General features: G+C 36.2%; 1 protein-coding gene across 1 annotated transcript in view; it reads left to right on the forward strand.

The window, feature by feature from the left end:
- Nucleotides 1–24,321, forward strand: part of SMARCA2 (SWI/SNF related BAF chromatin remodeling complex subunit ATPase 2) — a 118,142-nt gene that overhangs the window by 36,971 nt on the left and 56,850 nt on the right. The window contains exons 7-21 of the mRNA XM_069001850.1: nucleotides 2,603–2,729; nucleotides 3,977–4,150; nucleotides 4,375–4,548; nucleotides 8,339–8,509; nucleotides 11,962–12,015; nucleotides 13,034–13,164; nucleotides 13,357–13,417; nucleotides 15,266–15,366; nucleotides 15,643–15,790; nucleotides 17,281–17,444; nucleotides 19,031–19,097; nucleotides 19,678–19,788; nucleotides 21,310–21,552; nucleotides 21,842–21,955; nucleotides 23,974–24,081. Of these exons, the coding sequence (XP_068857951.1) occupies nucleotides 2,603–2,729; nucleotides 3,977–4,150; nucleotides 4,375–4,548; nucleotides 8,339–8,509; nucleotides 11,962–12,015; nucleotides 13,034–13,164; nucleotides 13,357–13,417; nucleotides 15,266–15,366; nucleotides 15,643–15,790; nucleotides 17,281–17,444; nucleotides 19,031–19,097; nucleotides 19,678–19,788; nucleotides 21,310–21,552; nucleotides 21,842–21,955; nucleotides 23,974–24,081 (1,948 nt within the window). The remainder of the gene's footprint in view (nucleotides 1–2,602; nucleotides 2,730–3,976; nucleotides 4,151–4,374; nucleotides 4,549–8,338; nucleotides 8,510–11,961; nucleotides 12,016–13,033; nucleotides 13,165–13,356; nucleotides 13,418–15,265; nucleotides 15,367–15,642; nucleotides 15,791–17,280; nucleotides 17,445–19,030; nucleotides 19,098–19,677; nucleotides 19,789–21,309; nucleotides 21,553–21,841; nucleotides 21,956–23,973; nucleotides 24,082–24,321) is intronic.

The raw sequence follows: 24,321 nt of genomic DNA on the forward strand, positions 1-24,321 counted from the left end.
CGGCATGGCATCCATGCCAGACAGGTTTGAATGTACAGCCATAACCTCTGCTATTGACCCAAGTCAATGAGGAATGGGTGTGCATCACTTGTTCTGCAGAGAGATCTCTGTATACATTCAGAAGATAAATGAAGATAAATTGCTGAACTGCGAAGATTAATTTATTACATCCTTTAAGTGGTGATATGATATCCTCCAAGTGATTGTAAAAAGATATAGAAAACCTTTTTCTTTGGATTCTCTTTACCTAACAGCTGTTAGCATTTTTCCATGAAGATACCATCAGTACAATAAACTGCGGTCTTTTTCTTTTAAACACTAGAAGGTGGCTGTGGTGAGAGATAGCTCAAGCAGTTCTTGCATTTACTTGGGTTGGAATTCTTTCAAAAATCCTAATGACTACTGAAGAAAACATTATTACCATTACTCTACTAGTACTGTAGACAATACATGTAAATAGTACTTCTATGAAAATATGAAGTTAAACTTCAAAAATATATATATTTTTTTTTGGTTCATATGTAACCCATCTAGTTGTCATTTCTTTATTCTTCTCTGTACTGTAGATTTTCATTAGTATTTCAACTTCTTTTATGCTGGACTTTCTTTAAATAGAGAATTGATCTGAGTTACAATAAAGTTTTCTGAGGTAATACCTCTACTGACTTAGAAGTACTGATTTTTTTGTTCCTATACCTTCCCTCTGACTGGGTTATTAAATGGTGGATAATCCCCCACCAAAGCATTGAGCTGTCATTGTTTGTAGCTCAGTGCATTTCAATGTATGAAGGAAAATAGTTGAAAGAAAAGTGATCCTGGATATACTAATCTGCCCTGTAATTTAATGATAAAATTTCAAGTGCATTTATTTCTGATCCACTTTTTTATAAACTCAAGTTGAGAAAAACAAAATTATTAGCAGTGAAGTGTGTTTTACATGGGAGTGGACTGCATGATGTGTTGATGGTACATAATAAGCATACTCTGTGAGCTTTGATTATGTTTAGACATATCTCAAGAAACATGTATATTTGGATTTTTGTTATCAATTTTAATAATAGAAATGTAAAGACCAACCCACCTTTGGTAATTCCTTGAACTTTATTGGGTAAACTTTTACATCAGCAAGCACTTCTGTATGTTTTATACCTGAAGTTAAAGAAACAAACCAATTCTGACAGAACTAGTAAGTCAACATTTCACTAGGTGTTTATTTGGAAGTGGCTCTTACAGTTAGTTAGCTAAAACGGTAAGATACCTCAGGGAGAACGTGGATTAACTTTTTATGCTCATCCTCATGTATAGTACAAGAAGGAACACTCATTGGTAACAAGAATGGAAAAAAAAATTGAAAATATGTTCAGTATTCAGTTGCTTTAATAAGTTCACAACTCAAAAGAAAGATTTGGAAAGGTTGTTACTGCTCCCTTAAGGTTTCATTAAAGTCAGGGAAACTGGGATTTGGCTATAACTGTTTTGTAGGTGATTGTTTCAGGAGAAGCACTGCAGCTATTTGGAAAGGGAAAAAGAATAGTAAATAATCCTTGAGATGCAGGATTGCATCCATGTGTGGGTAAGTGACAGGTAGAGCATGTGATTTAGAACAGCTTGGCTGCTTTTTTGTATGAATGTACTCTAGTACATCTCTCCATGAAACCACTTAATTCTCAAGATTTTGCATCCTTAGGTGAAATAGAATATCTTCTTACTAACTGGAATGCCCAGTTGTGCAAAATGTGAACTTTTTTTAGTGTAGTATATAAACTGGAAATAAGAAAATAAGGCAATGTCATTTTCTCAATGAAGACTTCTCCTGCAGGAATAATGAACTTCTCTGGACCGAGACAAGTATTTTCAACTTTTAATGAAACTTTCTCTAATTAAGAAATAACTCTTCTTGATTTGCTTTTCAGTTTGTATGACAAACATTACTTATCTGATTCTGCTTCCATTTTTTGCTCTCTTGAAGAGAGATAGTCTTCTGCAGTAGTGCAGCATTGCATCCTATTTGTTGTTCCAAGAATTTAGAATTCTTCTGGTAAGATTAAAATTGGAAAAAATCAAGTTCTGTCTTTCTTGTCTATTACTCTTTTTTTTCTCTCTCTCTTGAATTTGCAAATGAATGCAAAATGAATTTTTAAAGGAAGAGTGAAGTAGAATTTGATTTACAGCATCAGCTATATAACTGTGAATACTTTATGAACAAACTTACTTTGTCAATAAAATAAAGAGGTGGAATTCCAGATATTAAGGCAAGTACCATCCATGTCATTGCTGGCTACACTGCGTAAAAATAACACCCATCAAAGAAGTTTGAAAGCAGAATCCCAAAGAGCATGTGTAAAATAGAATTCCCAAGTTTATTTTCATGTGTCTAGTTTTAATTGAAAAGAAAGGCCAAGGGACATTTTGATCACTTGAAAATTTATTTTCAAAGTGGGAAAAGATACCCAGTGTCATCTGTGCAAAAGCCTGTTAGTTCAGAAAAAAAAACAGAAAAAGACATGTAATGCCTGCGTTAAATTGACTATTTTTACTATATAATTTTAGTAATGGCTTTCAGATTTCTTTTGTTGTCTTACTCAGTTTTCTGGTTTTGTAGGCTTCAGGCTCGAATTGCTCACAGAATCCAGGAACTGGAGAACTTGCCTGGTTCTCTGCCCCCTGATCTACGAACCAAAGCTACAGTGGAGTTGAAGGCACTTAGGTTACTGAATTTCCAGCGCCAGGTAATGCAATTTACTTGAGGAAAATTTTCATAGCAGTCACAAGCAAACATGTTCATGCAGCAAAGAGTAAACTGGAAAGAGATTTTGCAGCAGTACAAAGTGAAAGCAGATTCTGCATGAGAGCAAACAACCAACAAGCAAGTCACAGAAATGTTAGATTTTATTCTGTTTTGTTAATAAAAATGTGCAGGTGTTACTTTTGCTCCTTGCTTTACCTTCCAGTCTAGAATGTGACCATAGAACTGTGTCTTTCATAATGAACATGGCATTGGCACAAAGACAAAACAAGGGCTGGACAGGCTGCAAGCTGATTTTCAGCACAGATCTTTTCAACAGATACCTCTTTCTGGACATATTTTGTATTTCCCCAAGTCCCCTTGTTTTAATAAGAGTTGTATGTTGGTGTTTTGTGAGGTATTTTTCTGATCCGTTTTTGGGATTTCCACTGTGGCACAGACTTTGAAAATGAAATAACAGGTTCATACATAAGATTTAAGTTGAATGTTGAGTGCCTATATCAGCAAATAAATCTCAGAAAAGGAATCACACTGCCAGACTGTTACCGGCCTCTTGCCATTAGCTTTTACAGCTAGTTTGGAAGAACAAAGATGCAATTTGGCAGGTCACGCAAAATACTTCCTGACAAAAGCTTTGGCAGTAATTGTGCCATGGTGTCCAAGTCTTCCTTCCTTCTACCCTTGGCACTCCTTTGTAATGAAGTTTTGTCAGAGGTCAGATGAAAAGCAGCAGGCTCTCCCTGCTCTACTGCTGGGACTATGGCAATACTGTTCCAAGCTCTTAACATTTACTTCTCCCACCTATCTTCTGTACAGCTGGCAATGAAACGAATTGTCAGTTACATTCAGGTCCAGCACTAGAAAATGCATTATGTATGAGGTCCATTTGCATTTTATTTTGATGGTGTAACATCTTCGCTGGCCCCTTTTATTGCAGCAGGACAGTTGTTACCAGCATCTTGTAAAGAGGGAAGAAATTATGATTGAAAGTGATTAACACTTTTGACCATTCTGTGAAGGTTTAGGATTTGTTTAGGGTAAGAGATGTAGTTGTTGCTATATAAATACTGTATCTTTTCAGAACTATAATGAAAAGGGAAGAGGAGGCTGGGATATATTTTGAACTGTTTACTGTTTTACTGTGCCATAACAGTGTTTAAAGTTGTTTTATTAAAAGCTATTACATTTTTTTGAGTGATTGTTTTTTTCCCCCCCTCCCTCCACTGGTAGCTAAGACAAGAGGTAGTAGCCTGCATGCGTCGTGACACAACACTGGAGACAGCACTGAACTCTAAAGCCTACAAACGAAGCAAGCGCCAGACTTTGAGAGAGGCTCGTATGACAGAAAAGCTTGAGAAACAGCAGAAGATAGAACAGGAGAGGAAGCGTAGGCAGAAGCACCAGGTATTTTAACCTATTAGGTGTTTGCCCCAGACAGATATGCACCTTACTTTGCTGGGCAGGTCTTCTCTCTTACATATTTTATTTATCTTTGGAGTTCTTCTGATTAAAAAACTCCCAAGCGGTGTGATACATAATTGTAAGGCTTTAAGACTAGAACTCCTGTATTCCTGATTCCAAATCCTTGCTATGTTAGAGTGCCTGCACTAACTTGATTCTCTTTCTAGGAATACCTGAATAGCATATTGCAGCATGCTAAAGATTTTAAAGAGTACCACCGGTCAGTCGCTGGGAAAATTCAGAAACTTTCTAAAGCCGTGGCAACTTGGCATGCCAACACTGAACGTGAGCAGAAAAAAGAAACTGAGAGAATTGAGAAAGAAAGAATGAGGAGACTAATGGTAAGAAGTAGAGGAAGGAATGTGGTTATTTTAGTTAAAGTTACATACTGTATTCTTTTAATATCCTTCTATACTATCTCAGCCACCCCCATGTGTTTCCTTTGCGAAGTACTCTGTAATGAAAAAAATATAAATCCAAAACTATTACAGTTTGTTATGTGTGTTTCTGTTAATGGTAGTGAGTGTGATACTGTTCAATTTAACCTATAGCTCCTTCTTTTTTAAGGTTTTTGTGTAGGAACAATAGGGGTTTGTTTACTGGCATGAAAACTTAGCACAGCCACTTCTGAATAACAGCAACTTAATCTTATTAACTTCATATACTAATACTGTTGTATAATTGCAGGGCTATTGGTCCATTTTACAAATAATGGGCTTTGATTTTTTTTCTAGGTTTATAGTTTTGAAGATTTTGAATTATTACCTTGTTCATGGCTTTATTCCACAATTTTTACGTACGGTTGATTCCACATATGAAATACATAGCAATAGTGCATGTATCTTGAGAATGAATAGCAGTCAGTTCTACCCATGTAATGCTTCAGACCACACTCCTTACTACTTCATGGCTTTTTCTTCCCTATGCCCTCACAGTATCAGCTGTATTATTCTAACAACAGAGTAAAATGGGTTTATGTATTGATGCCATGAAGATTTTTTGCCTTTTCTTTTATACCCTTCTTACACCTTTTTTACAACTTCTGTATTCTTTAGTGCTTTTTGCCTACGTTCTTGGACTTGTTTGTCAAGCTGAGAGACTAAACAGTTTAGAACCTTTGTAATTAGGGTTCAGAAAGCCCCAGACCCCAAGGTCCTCTCCAGAACACATTCTGTAAACGTAAGATAGAACCATCCAGGGGAAGGCTCCTTGGGGAGGGGGGTTCACTTGAGCCTCTCATTGGGGAATCTTTGATAGATCTGCTAATTAGTAAAACCTATAATGTTATACCCAATCTTTTGAGGGTGTGCTTATTGCAGTGTGCATTTCGGTGCATATGACCTGGATGTGTGCACCTAAGGATCCTTAAAATAAATACCAAGGTAAAATCTCTTTATCCCTTCTAACCGTGTATGAGTCTTGATTTTAAGACCAGGAAAAGGCATCAGTATAACCATGTCTCTTCAGAATGCTGTGGAGCCAGTCAGGGGGCTGCCTACATTTCAGGAATTAAAATAATTCTGGAATTTGAAGCGTAGGCAGATCAGTGCATACGTACACGTATGTCAGTGACTTGGGGTAGAAAAAATTCTTCAAAGCATTGGTTGACTCTATCTTAACATTTTATTAACATTTCACCAACACAGAATGAAAGGAAATTGACAAGCTTACTTTGTAACTTGCTGGCAAAAAGCAGTATCTAATAGAGGTATAGAGATAAATACTAGTTCCTGTCCAGAATCTATTCCCACCATGAATATGAGCTGAACAGTTTGGTTTTAAAATTAAAAAATGAAATGCAGAAAAAGTTAAATGCAACAATGATAGAAACTTGGAAATAAAAGCTTGTGTAAAGTGTAAATTAAGAACTTGCATAAGAGAGTAACAAATATGTAGGCCCTAGGGCATTTCTCAAAATTACATAGTAATCAGTATTATAGAGCTTTTTTATAGTTGGGGATAATCATCAGCAGTTTGTCTAACCTAGCTTGTAAAAATGTTAATTATTAGCAAAAAAGGAGCTGATTTTAAATAAAAGCAATATTGACATTTGGAAAATATATTTGTATCCTGTGAAGTTCAGCTTATGTTAAATTGAATATGCAGTGTGATAAGTAATCAAGATGTCCACTGCTGAAAAGTATGAAGTAGATTTGAATGCCCAGATTATCAGTGCTTTCTCCTAAAATACCTTCACCGTGACTGGTTAACCTCTTATCGTACATACAGAATTTCATAGGCATTTTCAGTTTAGGGTTTTGCACCTACTGCTCAATTAAATCCTTCTGCAAAACCAATCTGTGAGTTTTGTTAATGGGGTTATTTTGTCTATTGAGTTTTAGTCCAGTTGTGGTAAATTTGGAATTCACAGATGTGTACTAGTGGTTTTGTTTTAAAATATTATCTCCTCTCAGATGCTTGGCATGGTCTATGAAAATGTGCTGTGTCTAAAACTTTTTGCATGTATTTTCAGGAATGCTGAATTCATTCCACAAATTTCCCTTCCTTTACTATGATTAGAAATGGTGATTGTGTCACAGCTCATTAGCAGTAGTATATATACCATGTGCAAAAATGGGCATTGGTGTGATTTAAAAAGATACTGTCAAGACAAGCTTAAATGTATAAAAGAAGTACCTTGGGTAGATTACACAGACTGTGTATTCAGTAACATTAGAAGCAACAAAAACAACAATAATCATAATTTTTTTTTTTTTAAACTTGGGGTTTGAGTGTTGGAATTTTGAGGGGTTGAACATAACAATGGAATTTTGGAAGCAGTTTTGCAAGTTCAATTGAACATTATAGCTATTTTTTCTAACTGTATGCTCTTCTGGTGTCTCTAGAAAAGCAGGAGATCTCCCAGAGTGCTGTATTTTAAAGTAATCATCTTTAAAATATTTTTTACTTATGTTTGGTTTTTATAAGGCATTGTATACTTCTTAATTTGTTGTTTCAGCCAAAATTGAGACAGGCACGTCTGCTACTTTACTTGTATTTATCTGATATGCTGTATTATGTTGTCACAGCACATGAAAATATTCCTTGTATGTCCAACACACACAGTATGACAAGGATGCAGAAGTTGCCAGGATGACTCAGAGACAGGGTTTGTCTGGTGAACCCTGTTTCTGATTGTGACCTCTATCAGAGATGAAATAACACCAAAGTAGAACAGTGATAGATAAATCTAACAAAATAAAACTTTCACTTAACAGCTAGAAGAAAAGGTTCTGTGTTCATACTGGAAAAAGGACTAAATGCAATTTTACGTCCAGCTCCCATGTTGTTCCTCTTGGTGAATTACCTGCACTTCATGTCTTTGAAAAGTCATCTCAGTAGGAGACTCACTATCTCTGTTTCAGGACATTGCAATCTGTCTCATGTAGCACTGATTTTTTTTTTTCCTCCTTTGCGAGTCATAACTGCTGCAGATTTTTCCAGTCCATGAGAGTGAAATGTGTAGAATCATGGAATCTCTTGTCTCAGAGTCACTCAGCCTGTCAGGGACCTCTCTAGTCCAACCACTTTCCCAAAGCAGTGTTAACATCAAGTTCAAAACAGGTTGCTCAAGGCTTTTTTCAGTCCTGTCTTGAAAACCTCTAACGTCAGAAATGGCACAACTTCTCTGCCTGTTCAGGTCCTTCTGAAGTGCTGCCAAACCCTTGAGCAGATTGACAGGTATCTCCTGATTTCACATCCTCTGTGAACTTGACTGAAGTGCCTTTTATCCCTTCCCTGAAAGGGTTGTCAAGCATTGAAACAGGCTGCATGGGGAAGTTCAGAAAACATGTAGATGTGGTTCTTAATGACATGGTTTAAGTGTTAAAGGCCAGGTTGGATGTGGTTTTGTGCAATGTGGTCTAGTGGAAAGGTATCCTTACCCATGGCAGGGGAATTAGAGCTGGATGATCTTTAAGGTCCCTGCCAACCCATATGATTCTGTGATGCATTGATATAAATGTATGACTCCTGAGCCTTATCATCCAATGATCATGATCTTTCCCATGTAGCTGTCCCTTTCTGCAGATCATGACGACCTAAGATAACACTTGGTTATTGACATAGGAGTTGGATGGTGTGTGTCTGCCATCATTTCTGTCATGACTGGCGTCTCTTTTGTATCACTAGGCGGAAGATGAAGAAGGCTACCGTAAGCTGATTGATCAAAAGAAAGACAGACGCCTAGCCTACCTGTTGCAGCAAACGGATGAGTACGTGGCTAACTTGACTAACCTGGTATGGGAGCATAAGCAAGCACAAGCAGCCAAAGAGAAGAAGAAGCGAAGGAGAAGAAAGAAGGCAAGTAGTTACAGCTGATATTTTTAAGCCATTTCTTCTTCAAATCCAGTTTAAATGTTGATAAATGTAGTGATGCCCGATTGTCATACACAGACCAGACATCTAAAAACATCTACACCACCAAATTCTTAACACTGAGGGAACTCATCTCTCTCTCTATTGAAATGTATGTATGCTGTTATTAAGTCAAAAGAAGGTGGTGAAAAGGAGGCAGGATTATAAAATTCTTAGCTGTTAACATTAATGTTCTTGTAACATAATTTGCTCATAAACTTTGTACAGGTAAAATTGGGACAGATATGTAAGTTAGGGTTAATGTCCCCAAAAGTTCAAAGTATCAAAAATATACTCTGTGAAGAAGATAGCAAGAGGCTGGTTTGTGTAGCTGTTTCATGCAGGGCACCTGTTTTAGACTTCCACATTATACATTTGACTCAGTCCATTTTGTTAGGACCATTAGAAATGGCTAAAAAACTTGGCTAGGTTTATTATAGTAAATGGGTATTTTGCCAGTGGTATTGTTCACTGTGCATTTTTAACCTTTAATTGAAACTTTTCAAGATTACTTTTCTTCATATGAAATGTTTTACCGTGTAAGAGAGAGTTGTCGAAATTGAACAGCGCAATTTTCAAAAAAATTATTCCATGTGTGAAATAGTGATTAAGGAATGATTCGTAATTTTTTATGACCTCAAAGTACGTTTTGTCTCTTGCAGAATGAATAAGAGGATTTTTATAATCCATTTCCATGCCTGGTTTGCTACTAATTACTGCTCCAAATAAAAGTATTATGTTTACAGGGTTTACTAACAGCACTGGAAATGTGCTAATAAGAACCAGCATGGAAAAATACTGATCTTGGCCATTAATGGCCTAAAAAAATAGGTAATGTTTTCTCCTGCTGTCACAGAAACCTCGGTTCCTGAGGGTATGTTCTAACGTAGGAACAATACCCTGTCTACAGAATTAAGATGTAATTTGGATGAGGTTCTTGGCCTGTATTACCAGTGAGAACAGGCCTGATTTCTTGGAATGCATGGTAGAGATAATCGTTAATGAGACAGCATGTGGAGTAACTGCATAACTTTAATAACAAATACATATGCCCTTAACTATCCACATTCGTGGTATGTTTCTCTTTCTATGTCAGTTTAGCTGAAGTATTTATGAGAAACAATGTATCTTCTGGCCATGTCAGTAAAGATAAAATTTTCTGTCCCTGAAGTTGAAAGGAAGTATGTCCCGTGTTCAGTGCTTATATATATTCCACTCTAAAACCTAAAAATACTAGCAAAAAAGAGAAAAATACCTTTGCTCTGTCTTGATCATCTTCATCCTTTTGTTTGTAATTAACTTCTTTCCAGCAATCTTTTGCTCATCTGTGAAGGAAGTAGGAGTTTACGCAAATATTACCCCTTATTTTAATCTAGAATTCTATGAATTTGTCATTGCATGGCTGCAGAGCACATTGCAATTAGTGGGCACTGTGTCTTTTTTCAAAGTCATACACGTTCAGTCCTCAGGCTTCTATGTTTTGTAATCCATACAAAAGTTTCATCTACTAACACCTGTAGTTAATGTTTTGTACTTACTGAAAAATGAGAAAAGAGAGTTCTTAGGATTTTCTCCTGGGAATGGCAGTGAGGAAGTAGATGATGAAGAAATAATTTTGCCAGACTCATTATAGAATATCCAAGTGAACCCTATATTCTTAGTAGAAAAAAATTTGAGATTAGTCCATTCTTTCTCTGGGATACAGTTTCTGTAATCTTCATGCTAGATTTTCCCTGTTTTTCACATTCCTCTATTTGTGTTTTCTGTCTCTAGCTTCCTACTGTAGTCATGGATAAGAAAAAATACTCCATATGAAATTTTCGTCTGATAGGCTAGTTCAACTTGCTATGCAGTCTTTCACTTTATTGCTAGTAGTTTTTCCTGTCATTAAACAGAGAATGAAAAACATGTGCCTTCCTACTTTTTAATATTGGGATTTCCCCAATTCAGGGATTAAATTCTCAGCATGGTTTTTTCCCAGTGAACAGCACTGATGCTTACTGCTTTTCTGTGATTTGAGTTGTAAGGTTCTTTTCCATTGCCCGTAGCTAAGCTGTAACAATCTTTATGTATTCAACAGCATTCTCTTGTGTGAAAGAATGGATCCCTGCCCTGGTTCATCCAGGGAGAAAGTATCCTAAGTCACTGCAGTGTGTTCAGCCAAGACTAGATAAGTGTGTTCATACCTTATCCTGCCCATGTGTTTATTTGAAATCTTCACTTCTGGTGCAGTTCCTTTCTTTGTCAGCAGTAATACCTGCTGTCTAGAAATGCTGAAGCAGGCAGACTTGAAGCTTGTATTGTTGTTGTTCCTACTAAGCATCAGCTGTTTCATGTTCACTTCTAGTTTATGCTTTACATAATGGACTTCAATGACAAAAAGGCTGAAGCAGTTTCTAAGGATAATATCAGTATTAAGAAGTGCAGCTATTCCTCTAGTATAGTTATTAAACAAAAGAAGGAATAACTTGATGGTCCATATTTATCACATGCTTTGATAATAGTTGGAAGTTGGAAGTTCTTTATCTCTAAAACAGAATTTAAGAGATAGCTTCTTGTTGTTAGTCTATTTACATTAGTAACCAGAATAATATTTTGCTGTAGTACTATAAACTCAGCAGTGTGATGTAAGGAGAAGCTGTAAAATGTGCTTACTTGCTCAGAATTATTTAGGAAAGTTTGAATGCGGAAGCAAACTATATGTCTTTCATTTTTCCTTATACTATGCTGACATTTTTAAGTAAGGTAAATGAGGATAAGCCTTGAAGAAGATACTGCTAATTTCTCAGGCTGGTGCCTGGAGAGAAAAAAATCTAGCTTTCTCCAGTGAAGAACTCCAGGGTTCCTTTTGTTTTTAGTTTGAGTAATTGGGGTCTATACATGATTGGAAGATAGTACAAAGAACTCCCAAAATACTCCTTCTAGGTAGTTGTCAGACCAAAAAACCCAAAATACATACCCAAGATAAAAGTGTCTTGCATGAATATATGCAGCAGTATGTGATGCCTGCTGACACCTTCAAAATGGAAATTAAAGCAGTTTAGAAGAAATTAGTAGTAAATCACATGAAAATAATTTACTATTTTATTTGCATTAGAATAGCCTATGAGCAACTGAGCTCTAGGTCTGAACCAGAAATTCAGTGGGCCAACCACTTCTTACATGCAGATTTATAACATTGACTGAGGTGGGTAGGTACCATTAGTAAATGCTTTGTGTGTGTTAATTGTTAGGGCCCATCTCTGTCTATATCCTTCCACACCTTTAATAACTTGAACCCCAGGCTGTTCAGAAATAAGTGAAACATATTCATGATCCAAAATGTTTACATCATACAAAGTATTCTTTCTGTACTTTTAATCTGACCATAGTATTTTTCACTTCTTCATTTGTTGTAGAAAGCTGAAGAAAATGCAGAAGGAATGGCATCTGGTCTTGGCCCCGATGGAGAGGTATGAATTTTTACAAGGTGGTTATTTTTTCTTGTTGTAGGTTTTTGGTTTTAAAAAAAAACAACCTTTCCGATGATTGTTCTGGATTGTGTGCCATGGCTATAACTTTAAAGAGTTATGATGACAACTGTTCTAGGAGCCGTTGTTTATAAACAGAAATAATCATTACTTGGGTTAACATTTATGCTAGCCTGTCACTATTCTGAAAATCGAAGACTAAAACGAGAAGTATATTGAATATACTTCAGTATATTGAAGAATTCTGGGTATGCTGAAGTCTGCCTCTCATTTTTGTAATGTGCTTACAAGAAATACTTTTCTTGCAGTCTGTATATAGACAACTTGCTTTCTAGTTTGAGCTCATAAACACTATATATATCTTCTCATCTTTATAAAAATACATTGTTGACATTGCATGTAGTTCAATTCCTTTCAGTCACACGACAGAATATAGTGTAATGATGGATTAAGACACCTGAAAGTTCTTTCTTCCTCAGTAACAAATGGAAATGAGTAATTTTTCTGGGTCGTTCTTCAAATAATATTCTTCATTCAGTAGCAGAGCATATGCTGCCTCATTCAGAGCTTTAAAACAGGCCTTTACTTAGAAAGCTAGCTAAATTGTTTGATTCTTGTTTCTCAAAAAAAAAAAAAAAAGTCATAAAGTCACTGTATGTTTTTTGTTACAGATATCTGTTGGTATAAATAACAGGATTAAATGCCTGCAAGACTACATACCTTGTGTCTTGACAAAAACCAATAATGTATTCTTTTCCATGCTGTTCTTTCTAATTTACTTGGGATATTGGGATATATTTGTGGATGTCATATAGAATATGTTACACACAGAAGTACTGTGACTTGCTTAGTAGTCATGTGGTAAAGTGTGGCATCTAATAACAAAACTTCACTGGTTGTTCAGAACTGGAATTTTGATAGTGCTATTAGTTTTTTAATTATGTAAGACAAGCATGAAATTCACTTATCTTATGGTGTAAAATGTCACTTGAATTTTTAGCCCATAGATGAGAGCAGTCAGATGAGTGACCTTCCAGTCAAAGTGACTCACACTGAAACAGGCAAAGTTCTTCTTGGACCAGAAGCACCCAAAGCAAGTCAGCTGGATGCTTGGCTGGAAATGAACCCTGGGTAAGTAGTTAGTGTACAAAGTAGACTCTTTTTTCTATTTGCATTGATACTTTCCATGTTATACTTTTTTTCTTGTTTACCAATTCTATTCTTGTTTTAACATAGTGTATGTAAGCTGAATAGGACATGTATTGAACCTCTTACCTCCTCTTGTTCACTGTAATTCACAGTCTTTCTGTCATTTTTGTACAGCTATGAAGTTGCTCCCAGATCAGACAGTGAAGATGAAAGTGGCTCTGAATATGAGGAGGAGGTATGTATCTTTAAAAAGAAATACTGGGACAATACAGTAAAAAACAAGTACTTATTTCATATTTCATTTTCCCCTTCTTCGTAGTGAAGAGAGGGGAAGTGTAGGTGCTTTAAGACTAATGCAAACAGGAAAATTAATTGATTCTGTAGTTCTTGATTTATAGCAGTTGTTTTTTATATGCACTCTAAATGCCTAACTGGTAATTGTGGTTAGGAAGAATGAGTATTTTACTCTGATTATTAATAATAATGAACCAGAGAATTAAGCGGGTTCCTATTTTAAAATACATCTCAGGAAACGCTGCATTGTGGCTTTGTGCTGAATGAAATTAACATCTTCAAGGTTTATGCATCAGAGGTTTTATAGGCAATAAAATAACATGGTTGCTACTTATATATTATGTGTATTAAAATGTTAGGAATTATGCCAGGGATTTATATTCAGACTTCTCAGGGTAGGCTTATTTGATTCAGTATTTGGATGGTGATTTAAATACTATTATTACAAAAATTCTAAGAAGAATCTTAAAATTAACACACACAAAAATCCCAGCCTAGTAGGGTCATAATATTAGGTACTATGCATAATGAATACTGACACTTGCATAGCATTTTCACATCATTACTTTCTAAAGGAGAACAGAAGTGAGGAATAGAGAAGGACCATGTTCAATCAACAGCCTGGTAGCAGAAATAGGTGTAGAACTCAGATCTCCTAAGTTTAGCAGTCTTCACAATACTAGACCAAACAATTACTGAAACTGACTGGACTGTGTGATGTTACAGTATGTGCTTTTGTAGGACTAATTTCTGGAAATACAATTCTACATGTCTGTTGATGCCATGAAGATTTTTTGCCTTTTCTTTTATACCCCTGTTATACCTTTTTACAACTTCTGTACTCTTAGTGCTTTTTGCCTACATTCTTGGACTTGTTTGTCAAGCTGAGAGACGAAACATTTTAGAAGCTTCGTAGTTAGGGATCAGAAAGCCCCCAGACCCCAAGGTCCTCTCCAGAACACATTCTATAAACTAAGATAGAACCACCCAGGGGAAGGCTCCTTGGGGAGGGGGATTCACTTGAGCCTCTCATTGGGGAATCTTTGATAGATCTGCTAATTAGTAAAACCTATAATGTTATACCCAATATTTTGGGGGCAGACTGGGGCAGGGTGCATCTCGATGCATATGACCTGGATGTGTGCACCTAAGGATCCTTAAAATAAATACCGAGGTAAAATCCCTTTTCCCCTTCTAACTGTGTATGACTCTTGATTTTAAGACCAGGAAAAGGCATCACTGTCTATTAAGAGAGAAGAGAAGGGCCTGATACCTGTCAGGTTTCAGAATCTCACTCAATGAGATTTTAAGTTGTTTGCTATCTGCTGCAACTGTAGCCAAAAGACAAGTTACTTTAAAAAGAGTAAAAATAACTGGTTTTAAAAAATTAAGAAACTAGAAGCCTAAATCAGTAGTTGACAGTTTTTTAAGCTTTATTAATTCATCACACATCTAGAATACAACATAAAGAAACCCCATGATATTGGAATACTCTCCATGAATATGGTAGTCAGAGAAGGCCTTTTGAAACTAAGATCATTAAAGGGGAAAATAGATTTTATTTCAAAGTCTTGCGACTTCCTGCCAGTTAATGTATGTCAAAAGTAAATCATCTTGTTATGCTGCAGTGCAGTTCTATTGCAGAGCAGGTGTAAATTGAATCTTGTGATTCAGATGTCTGTCATAAACCACTGACCAGTGAAAGCTACCAGTATGTGAATGCCAGTTCAAAGTATGACTGAGGAACACATTACACTTCCCAGAACTTCTGTTCTTCTGTATTCTGTAGGATGAGGAAGAAGAATCAAGCAGACTAGAAGCAGATGAGAAGATACTTCTGGATCCTAACAGCGAGGAAGTTTCTGAGAAGGATGCAAAGCAAATAATTGAGTGAGTGTTTGTTAAGTGCTGTTTGTTCGGAACTATGGTTTCTTACAGTCACATTTCACAAGAGTAGCTTTCTCTAGAGTACAGTGATTTGAGGCATGAATACCTGCAGGAGAAGGAACATTATCATTTAATTATATACTGTTTATAATCTTGCACCCTTTGGTGTACTCATCACAATTGAGGACTTGTACTGTTTCTTTAGACATATGTATGTGAGCCATGGTCAAAAAATACTTGTTTGTGGGAATTCACTCAAGTTCCTTTTCTGCTTTCCAGGACTGCCAAACAAGATGTGGATGATGAATATAGCATGCAGTATAGTGCTAGAGGGTCTCAGTCCTACTACACTGTTGCTCATGCAATCACAGAAAGGGTGGAAAAGCAGTCTTCCCTTCTTATTAATGGCACATTAAAACATTATCAGGTGAGAAATCACTAAAACATTAAATTACTTGAAACTTGGAATTATGCTGAACATTTCAGTGTGGTATTTCATAGGGCAAACTGAAAACTTGTTAAAAAATACAAAGTCTCTAGTAGGTTAGAATTTGGAAATATGGACAGAGAAATGACACCTGTCACAGATAATGTTTCATACGTACTGCTTAAATAATACAAACTTTTTACAGCAACCTCTACCTTTTTTTCATTTCAGATGAATAATATTTTGATTTTGCTGACTTTCTCATTGACTTGTAATTTCTGTTCTTAGTGTTTTAATTTGTGGTGGGTTAACAGTATTTTGTTTCTTCCGGTATTCAAAAGTTTAGAATTTTATTGTTTACTTAAGATCCTAATAATTCGGTGCAGTGATAGATACAATTTGAAAATAAGAAAAATATTTTACTATGGAGGTTAGTGTCACCTGTTCTTCACAGACTTTACTGGATTTAGTAACCAAGAACTTCGGTATTCTGACCATAACCTAGATTCACGGGTGATTGAAAATGTCCTTGACATGTGTTTTCTACACTTCTGCTATTGTACAACTTCCGGGTTAACTCCAAAAACCTGCACCTTTTCTCTAGTCAGAGCATTATTTGTGCATATATGTATCTTTCCACATAACAATTAGTGACGCAGACAAGATAGCTTTCCTTTTTTCAGTTCTGAAGCGACTTTGTAAGTGGGACATACAGTGGGACTACAGGTTCCAGTCAACTCTTGATGGCTTAATAGTAAATATGAATCAGTCCACGTGTATGTAAAGCCAGTAAATTGGCAGCATTATTTTGGATACTGTCTTGCAGGGACAACAGATGGTTACTTCAAGCATGTATTGTGGAGTTTTCCCTCTGAACTTTCTCGGGCCACCTAATTTCCTGCTCTCTCCATGCATGAGACATATGAAAACTCTGGATGTTAGAAGCAGAAACTTCACAAATCCATCAGTAATGTGATACACACATGTGGAAATCTGTCTGACAGAAGGGAATAGTGCTTCCTAGCAGTATTCCTTGGTGTGTGAAATTCTGTTATGTAGACATTGCAAAGCTACAGAACTCTGGCTTCCTTCCAGCTCTGGAAGTTTATGCACAAGGCATATTTGGACAAAGGTGGCTTACTCTGAAGTGGAGTTTTGATGGCAGACGCTAAGTGGACATGTGCTACGAGAGTTTTAGCATACCAGTGATACAGTTGGCAACTGTGAGGCTTACATGTTCTGTGCAGATTTGACAAGTTTCGTTTTGAAAGATTTTAATTGACACAGGCAAATGTCATGAAGTACACGCAGAAAGTTAGCATTTGACAGTGTTGAAATTGAGGAACAAATTCCTGCAGTGGCATTTATCAGCCTTACCTATGATTGCCTCTGTTGGACATTGGTCCCATACTGATGATTTATTATTAATTTTTTATTATTAATTATTTTTGTGAGTTTTAAATAAGTGAAACTCTTACTCTTCATTTCAGCTCCAGGGACTGGAATGGATGGTTTCTCTCTATAATAACAATCTGAATGGAATTTTAGCAGATGAAATGGGACTAGGAAAGACAATACAGACTATTGCTCTCATCACTTACCTGATGGAGCACAAAAGACTCAATGGCCCCTATCTCATCATTGTTCCCTTGTCGTAAGTAACGGGTCTCATTCTGGCATTATTGTCCTAAGCACTGCAGATTGGTTTGTTTGGGACGCAACACACTGGCAAAACCAGAAAGCTGATAAAACACTTGATTCTATTAATTTTGACGAACAGTATTGAATTTACTGTAATTCACTCTTAAGCCAAAAGAGGGGGATGTTTTTTCTTTCCTGTTGTATGCATGCACTTCATCTTTCAGCTTTTAACTGCTTAGTTCTTTAAGCAGCTGGTGCCTCATCTGATACCATGCAAGCATGTTTTAATGAGGTTGATCCTTTAAATACTGTATAGGTACTCCTGGATATATATAGTCTTGATTGATATGCACACTTCCGTCAGATTATGATTATTTCTTGTGCTGCCTGCTTTCCCTTAACTTTCCAAAATGCTGCTTGTTTCATACATTTCTTCTAATGCATCTTCCTTTCTCCAAAGGTCAGGTGTGGATTTTAGTGATTTGAATGAAAAATGTCAGGCACTGTAGAACTCTTATAGGATGTTGAGGAGTTGTTTTCTTATTTTTACGTGTAATTGACTTGATTGATGTTCAGAAGTTTCTGGTAATTTCATTAGCTAATTTGTCCACCAGTTGTGCTGAGCATGCAAATTTGTTCTAAAATTAGGATACATTTGATTTGTGGTCATCTCTTGATTTCTTTTGAGGTGTCTTCTGGCTGCACTGCAGTAGTTAGATTGACTAAGATAAATGCCACAGGTTTGCTTAATTGTATGGATAGAAATTATAAGCTTAGTTTGAAAAGAAACACCCGAGAGAAGAGCTATGAAACAAAAATAGTGGGAGTGTATTAATGTCAATTTTCATGTGGGCACAGTAAAAAATCACATTTCTTATAAGTACTCTATTTGTTTTTTTAAAAACTGAGAGGAGCTGAAAGTTCTTTTTTGTATACGTTTTAAAAGCTGCCTTTCTCTGCCTTTTCTAAGTCGTTAGTATTGCTGCCATCATTGGTCCACTAGGAAGGAAAAAAAACAGCAAGCAGCTGAAAAACCTCAAGGTTATTTTTTGCTGTTGTCTCATGATAGCAATGAGCTTTGCAGTAAGAATTTTTTTGTTGTGATCAAACAGCAGAAACAGTGCAAGAATGGATCCACATAGTGGCAGTGGTGTTACTGTGAGTAGTTCTGCTTGAGTAGAACACAGATGAAGTCTAGTAACAATTTTGTTGGGCTGTATCTGAAAAGCTGTAATGTCCATTTTTGGATGATAAGTAGTATAGAAGAACTTAAAAAACTATTTTTTTGTTCAGAGATATTGTTCTTATCCTTACTATGTTCCAAAGTATAAAGGTCCGTGTAAAATACTACTACTACTGGTTTCAAAAAGGGCCCTGAATATAAGCTGAAAGAGTGTTTCACACTTCTTTTGTGGTTACTCCCCTCTGACATGCTTGTATTTTGTGGCAGTACATAAAGTGCATTTTTAAAATATGTTGTTATTTATGGGGGTTGATTACATAAAATGTGTTGAAAAGCTGGCAACCACTTGGAAACGTTTATAAAGTTTGATTTGCAAATGATGAAAGTCTACTTCTTCTTTATAATCTTTATGATAGGACTTTATCCAATTGGACATACGAATTTGACAAATGGGCTCCTTCTGTGGTGAAGATATCTTACAAGGTTTGATTTGCTTTTTATATGACTGTAGAATAGAAAGAATGAGAACTAGAGACAGTTTTTTCCTCTGTCTCAGCAAACTTTTAAACTGTTCATCAGGTTTTGTCATGTATATCAGATACTAAGCAGTGTGAGTTAATCATACTAAGAAGACTGTAACAAACTATGAAAGACTGCAGAAGTAAAACCACTGTACCAAATGCAGAATAAAATTGTTAATTACCACGTTGCAAGGCTTCTGATGAAAGTTACAGATGGTAACTACCTAACATTTTATTCAGAGCTAAATACTTTCTTGTGTAGCTTCTGTAGTAGCTAGATGTAGCTAGATATAGCCAAGCAATTTGTAGGGAGACCAGACCACTGGCTATTTTTTTTCCATAAGCCCCTTAAGCAGCTTTACAGGCTAGCAGTGGTTTAGGGAAAGAGCACTCTGAGAAGGTCTGGAATTACATCAATGTATTATTTACTGTATGGTGGGATTGCAGGTTCATGTAGTTGCTCATCATCTGCTAATTCATAAAAATAATGTTTTTTCTTCAACAAAGTAGAGAATAACAACTCACATGTCTCTCTCTTTTAGGGTACACCTGCAATGCGCCGCTCACTTGTTCCTCAGCTTAGAAGTGGAAAATTTAATGTTCTTTTAACTACTTACGAGTACATAATAAAGGACAAACATATCCTTGCTAAGGTAATTTTAACTATTATCTCTCTACAGCAAGACCCAGACACCTTCAGATGGTACCACGAAACACATTTTTGTTTTATAGGGAAATTCTCAGTTGTTCTGTCCTTCAGTAAAAGTTAACCCTTTCATTTACTTTCCTGTTCCTCATTTTTTGATAGAACTTCTCTGTCACAGCTCTCCCTTATGTAAACACTAGGATTTTCCTGAATGTGGCCAGGGACTAATTCCTCTGTGCAGTTCTGTCAGTACTGTATCCTGTCTGTCCTTGGAAGAACATTACTTTTCTCACCTCTGCATAATACTCAGCCTAATCTGCATCAGTGACTTTTAATTTTTTCTGTTATTTCTGTCCTGAAGCTCACTCTTATTAGAGCCCTTCCAGCTACGTGGTCACTTTTCCCCACGTGACTAAATAGTTACCTATATCATGAATTTGGTATCCAGACTAAAGAGTCCACACATTGCAGTTCCTAGGGGCTCACTGGCTGTCTACAGGTAGGTATCAAATACAGTGAATTAAAATGAAAACTACTGTACTATAAGACTATTTCATGTGCACACAAAGCAGACTAAGGAGGTATTTTGCTATACAGAGAAACCGTATGGTCTTCCTGAGTTTTGTTGTTCATTTTCACTTCATTTTTGTCTGTTACATACTGCATATTCACTGCATATTACTTGTTTGTCCTGTCTAATACAAAGGCAGGGCATTTTCTTAGCATCATTCTGAATGCTTGAAAACAGCTTGAGACTACCTAATGTTCCTTTTCCCCTATTTTTTCTCACTCTTGCTGAAAAGTAAGAATGACAGCACTATGCCAATCATCATGTCCTGGGAAATGGAATTAGGTAGCATCTCTAAAAGTACAAACTGAGGCCTTCCTAGTCATATGGTCAGTGTGGCACTTGTGTTAACTGTCCATGTTGTAGTACAGGTGGTAACAGAGAGTTTGAACAACAGTTTCCAACATCTGCTGTGACTGCATTTAAGATTTCATATTAAGAAATAGAAGCTTTGGTTGAAAGCAAAGTAACAGAGATGATTTTAATTATGCTGCTTTGTTCTCAAGGGAAAACACAGGATTAGCTGAAACAAAGTTCAGGGTTGCTGTTGTTTGTGAGCGTACTTACTTTATCTGAAAATGCTTTTGTCTCCTTTCAAGGTTCTTGTTACAGACAGATTTATTTGGAGTTTATGCAGTTTCTTTCTTCCACTGTGAACCATATTCTGGCCTTGAAGAGCCAGTCATTCTAATCTCTTTCCCAGAAATGGAAGGAATCTGCTGTTGGCTGTTTCAGTTGCAGTCAGAATTCAACATCAGATTGAACATACCTAGTGTTTGTCTCTATGTTTGCTGCTAGCAAGGACACTGATAGTTGCATAATGCTTGATTTGGCTTTCCTCAAGGTTGAGACTGACTAATGTCTCAGACTTTTAAGTATTTTTGTTCTATACGTGTTGGGAGGAACCTGACAAAGTCTGGCCTGTTCTAACTTTGCCAACTTTTCTTCTTTTTCTTTCAGATTCGGTGGAAGTACATGATAGTAGATGAGGGCCATCGAATGAAGAACCATCACTGCAAGCTGACTCAGGTCTTGAATACTCACTATGTGGCCCCTCGGCGGATCCTGCTGACTGGGACTCCTTTGCAGAACAAATTGCCTGAACTTTGGGCTCTTCTCAATTTCCTTCTTCCAACCATTTTCAAGAGCTGCAGCACCTTTGAACAGTGGTTCAACGCTCCATTTGCCATGACTGGAGAAAGGGTACTGTGGCAGTGTTTTTTAAAAGATCAGAAATAAACCACTTTGATGAAAACAGAAGAGAGCTTATACAGAAGGATTAGTGTTTGAACTTGCTCTGGTACTTAGGGATTTAACTAAAAGACCCCTTTTTTATAATACCAAAATTTTAATGTTTAAAGTGTATTTTTTGACCCAGTCAGTTTGGTTTAAGATGCAAGTAATTATTGCACATTCTTAACTTTTCATGTGAGAGAAGACATTACCTAATGTACTTGAGTTGCCTTGTAGTGACTTTCATAAACTCCTCTAGGTGGACTTAAATGAGGAAGAAACTATTCTGATCATCCGTCGTCTCCATAAAGTGCTTCGGCCCTTCTTGCTGAGAAGATTGAAGAAAGAGGTTGAGTCTCAACTCCCAGAAAAGGTTTGCAATGAGAGGAGTTCTGGAAAGGGTTTAATATTCTTTCTATGCATTAAGTAATGTCCCTTTTTCAGATTTATTTTGCAGAAGAGGACCTCTTTAGCATTTGTTTTGTTTATACCTCTTCAGAGAAAGCTGACCACTGAGGAAGCCTGAGTACCTGAAGTTTCTGCATTCTCAGGATTCCCCACGAACTTTAAATGTGTTTGTTGTAACCACTGTAAGATATGCAACTTCTTTCTATAGAGTCTGGTTTCAGTCTGTGAGTCAGCCATACACTGAGCATAAAATTCTGTCCTGCATCATCCTCCTTGCACTGGGCTGAAGCTAGTTCACTGAAATTCTTGAAGGACTACTGGACTTTATAAAGCAGGCGCAATTGGTCCTGCATTATCATTCCAGGAATTGTGTGAAGTCTCTTGTTGAAATTACACCATTTTTTTAACTAGTGACTTTTTAATTCAGAACTTAAAATTATTTTCTGATTTCAAAGGTAATTGTTTTTATTTCTGGATAACTCATCTTGTCCCACTGTGTCCTCCTCTGCAATTCTACATTCCTCTTCCCAGAATAACAGCAGCAACTAAATTAAAAAAAAGTAAATTTGAAGGTTTGATAAGGAAAATTTGGTTTTAAGGTAAACTGGATTTAAAACCATACCAAACTGTAATATTTGTAAGATGTGTTGTAAGCTGACTGGCTAAATGAATTAAGAAGGCTGTACAGATGCTTAGAGACAATACAAAGAAAGGCATTTAAAAATTATTTTTCATCTTTATAATCATGTCAACACTACTGCTGTTGCAAATTTTTGTTCCTTCAAATGTCAAATTCTCAATACCCTCAGAAGCATTTATTTGAGAATAAAACATACTTGCATTTGAAAATAATAGTGAAATCAAGCCACTGTGTTTGATAAAGCCAATAATAGGCTTTGGAAAGGGAAAATTTTCAAGTTGCATACACACTCATACTCAGAAGGCTATGTTTCTCTTTGTTGCCATCATCTTGAAAAAAGGAATTCATCCAACCCTGAGGACTGAACTTGGGGACTGAAGCCTGTTAATAAGGTTCATTTGCTTTTGCTAATCTCAGTGAAGAAGCCATTGAAGAAAGTCACTTCTCTTTAAGGAGTTCATACTCCTGTCTTTCTGAGAAGAAAATATCCTAATAATTTTCTTCCCTTTTATTTATTAAACGTTAGAAAGCTTATGCTTTGTCTTTTATTCACAGCTTGAAGGATTTCTAGCCACTAGTGTGGTTTTGTTATATTACAGTTTTTATTTAACATAACTTACTAAAAACATAGTGACTATAATCCAGACATTGGGCAGTAGAAAAAATTACATAAAATTGGTGTGTGAAGTCTTTGTGTTACTGTTTTTAAATCTAGTATGCAGACAAAAACTAAATAGAGTTTTAAAAAGCTGAACAAGTCAGGCTGAATGTAGGGGTCATACAATACTGTATTAATTCGCTGTGTTTTAGTGTATGTTGAGAAAATGGCATATTTCTGCGACAACCTAGGTAAATATTATGCCAGTTAGACTCTGTGAGGGATTCTTAATTGCTAGATATACAGTGATGATATTTTTATAATGCTTTGCGTAATATTTCTATAATGCTTAACAGACACAATAAATTCCATGGGTTATGAAACATAAAATACTTTTTTAGTTGCATGTTAAATATAAAATTAATTTTAAATTATTTTTAGATTTTAAAAATTACGGAGTGAGAATTAAAGTATGTTTGGTAATCCTGCAGTTGCATTGTTAGGATCCAGCTGTCTCGCTGCAGTTGTGATTCACAGATAATCTTTTGAGATACTCATTGCTGTGCTTGCAGTTAGAGTGCTGGTTGTTGAAATTTTATGTGGTGTTATGGTACAGATAAAAGATTAGTAAGGTTTTTTTGTTCTGTTTTGTTCTAGAATGACAAGAATCTGCAGTTAGATCCTACTAGCATTATTATGTCATTGTGTTGATGGTTTTTGGTTTTGTTTTTTTTTTTTGCACCAGGTGGAATATGTGATCAAATGTGATATGTCAGCTCTTCAAAAGATCCTGTACCGTCACATGCAAGCCAAGGGAATCCTTCTCACAGATGGTTCTGAAAAAGACAAGAAGGTATGAAAGAAAGAAAGACTAAAATATGAAGAAAATAATGTATTATGAGTAAACATGTTAACAGTTTGATTTCTGTTTTATAAAATTAATGTGTAGACTCTTACTGCAGGTATCTGTCATGGGAAGAGAAATCTCAGGCATGCCTTTCAGTTACAAGACTGCAGCTATTCACAAGGGGAAGATACTGCTTGTATTCAGTGTAGTTGCAGCGCCTTTCTTCAAACAAGCCATGTTTGAGAA

Source organism: Aphelocoma coerulescens (assembly GCF_041296385.1).
Source record: "Aphelocoma coerulescens isolate FSJ_1873_10779 chromosome Z unlocalized genomic scaffold, UR_Acoe_1.0 ChrZ, whole genome shotgun sequence".
Classification (NCBI taxonomy): Eukaryota; Metazoa; Chordata; class Aves; order Passeriformes; family Corvidae; genus Aphelocoma; species Aphelocoma coerulescens.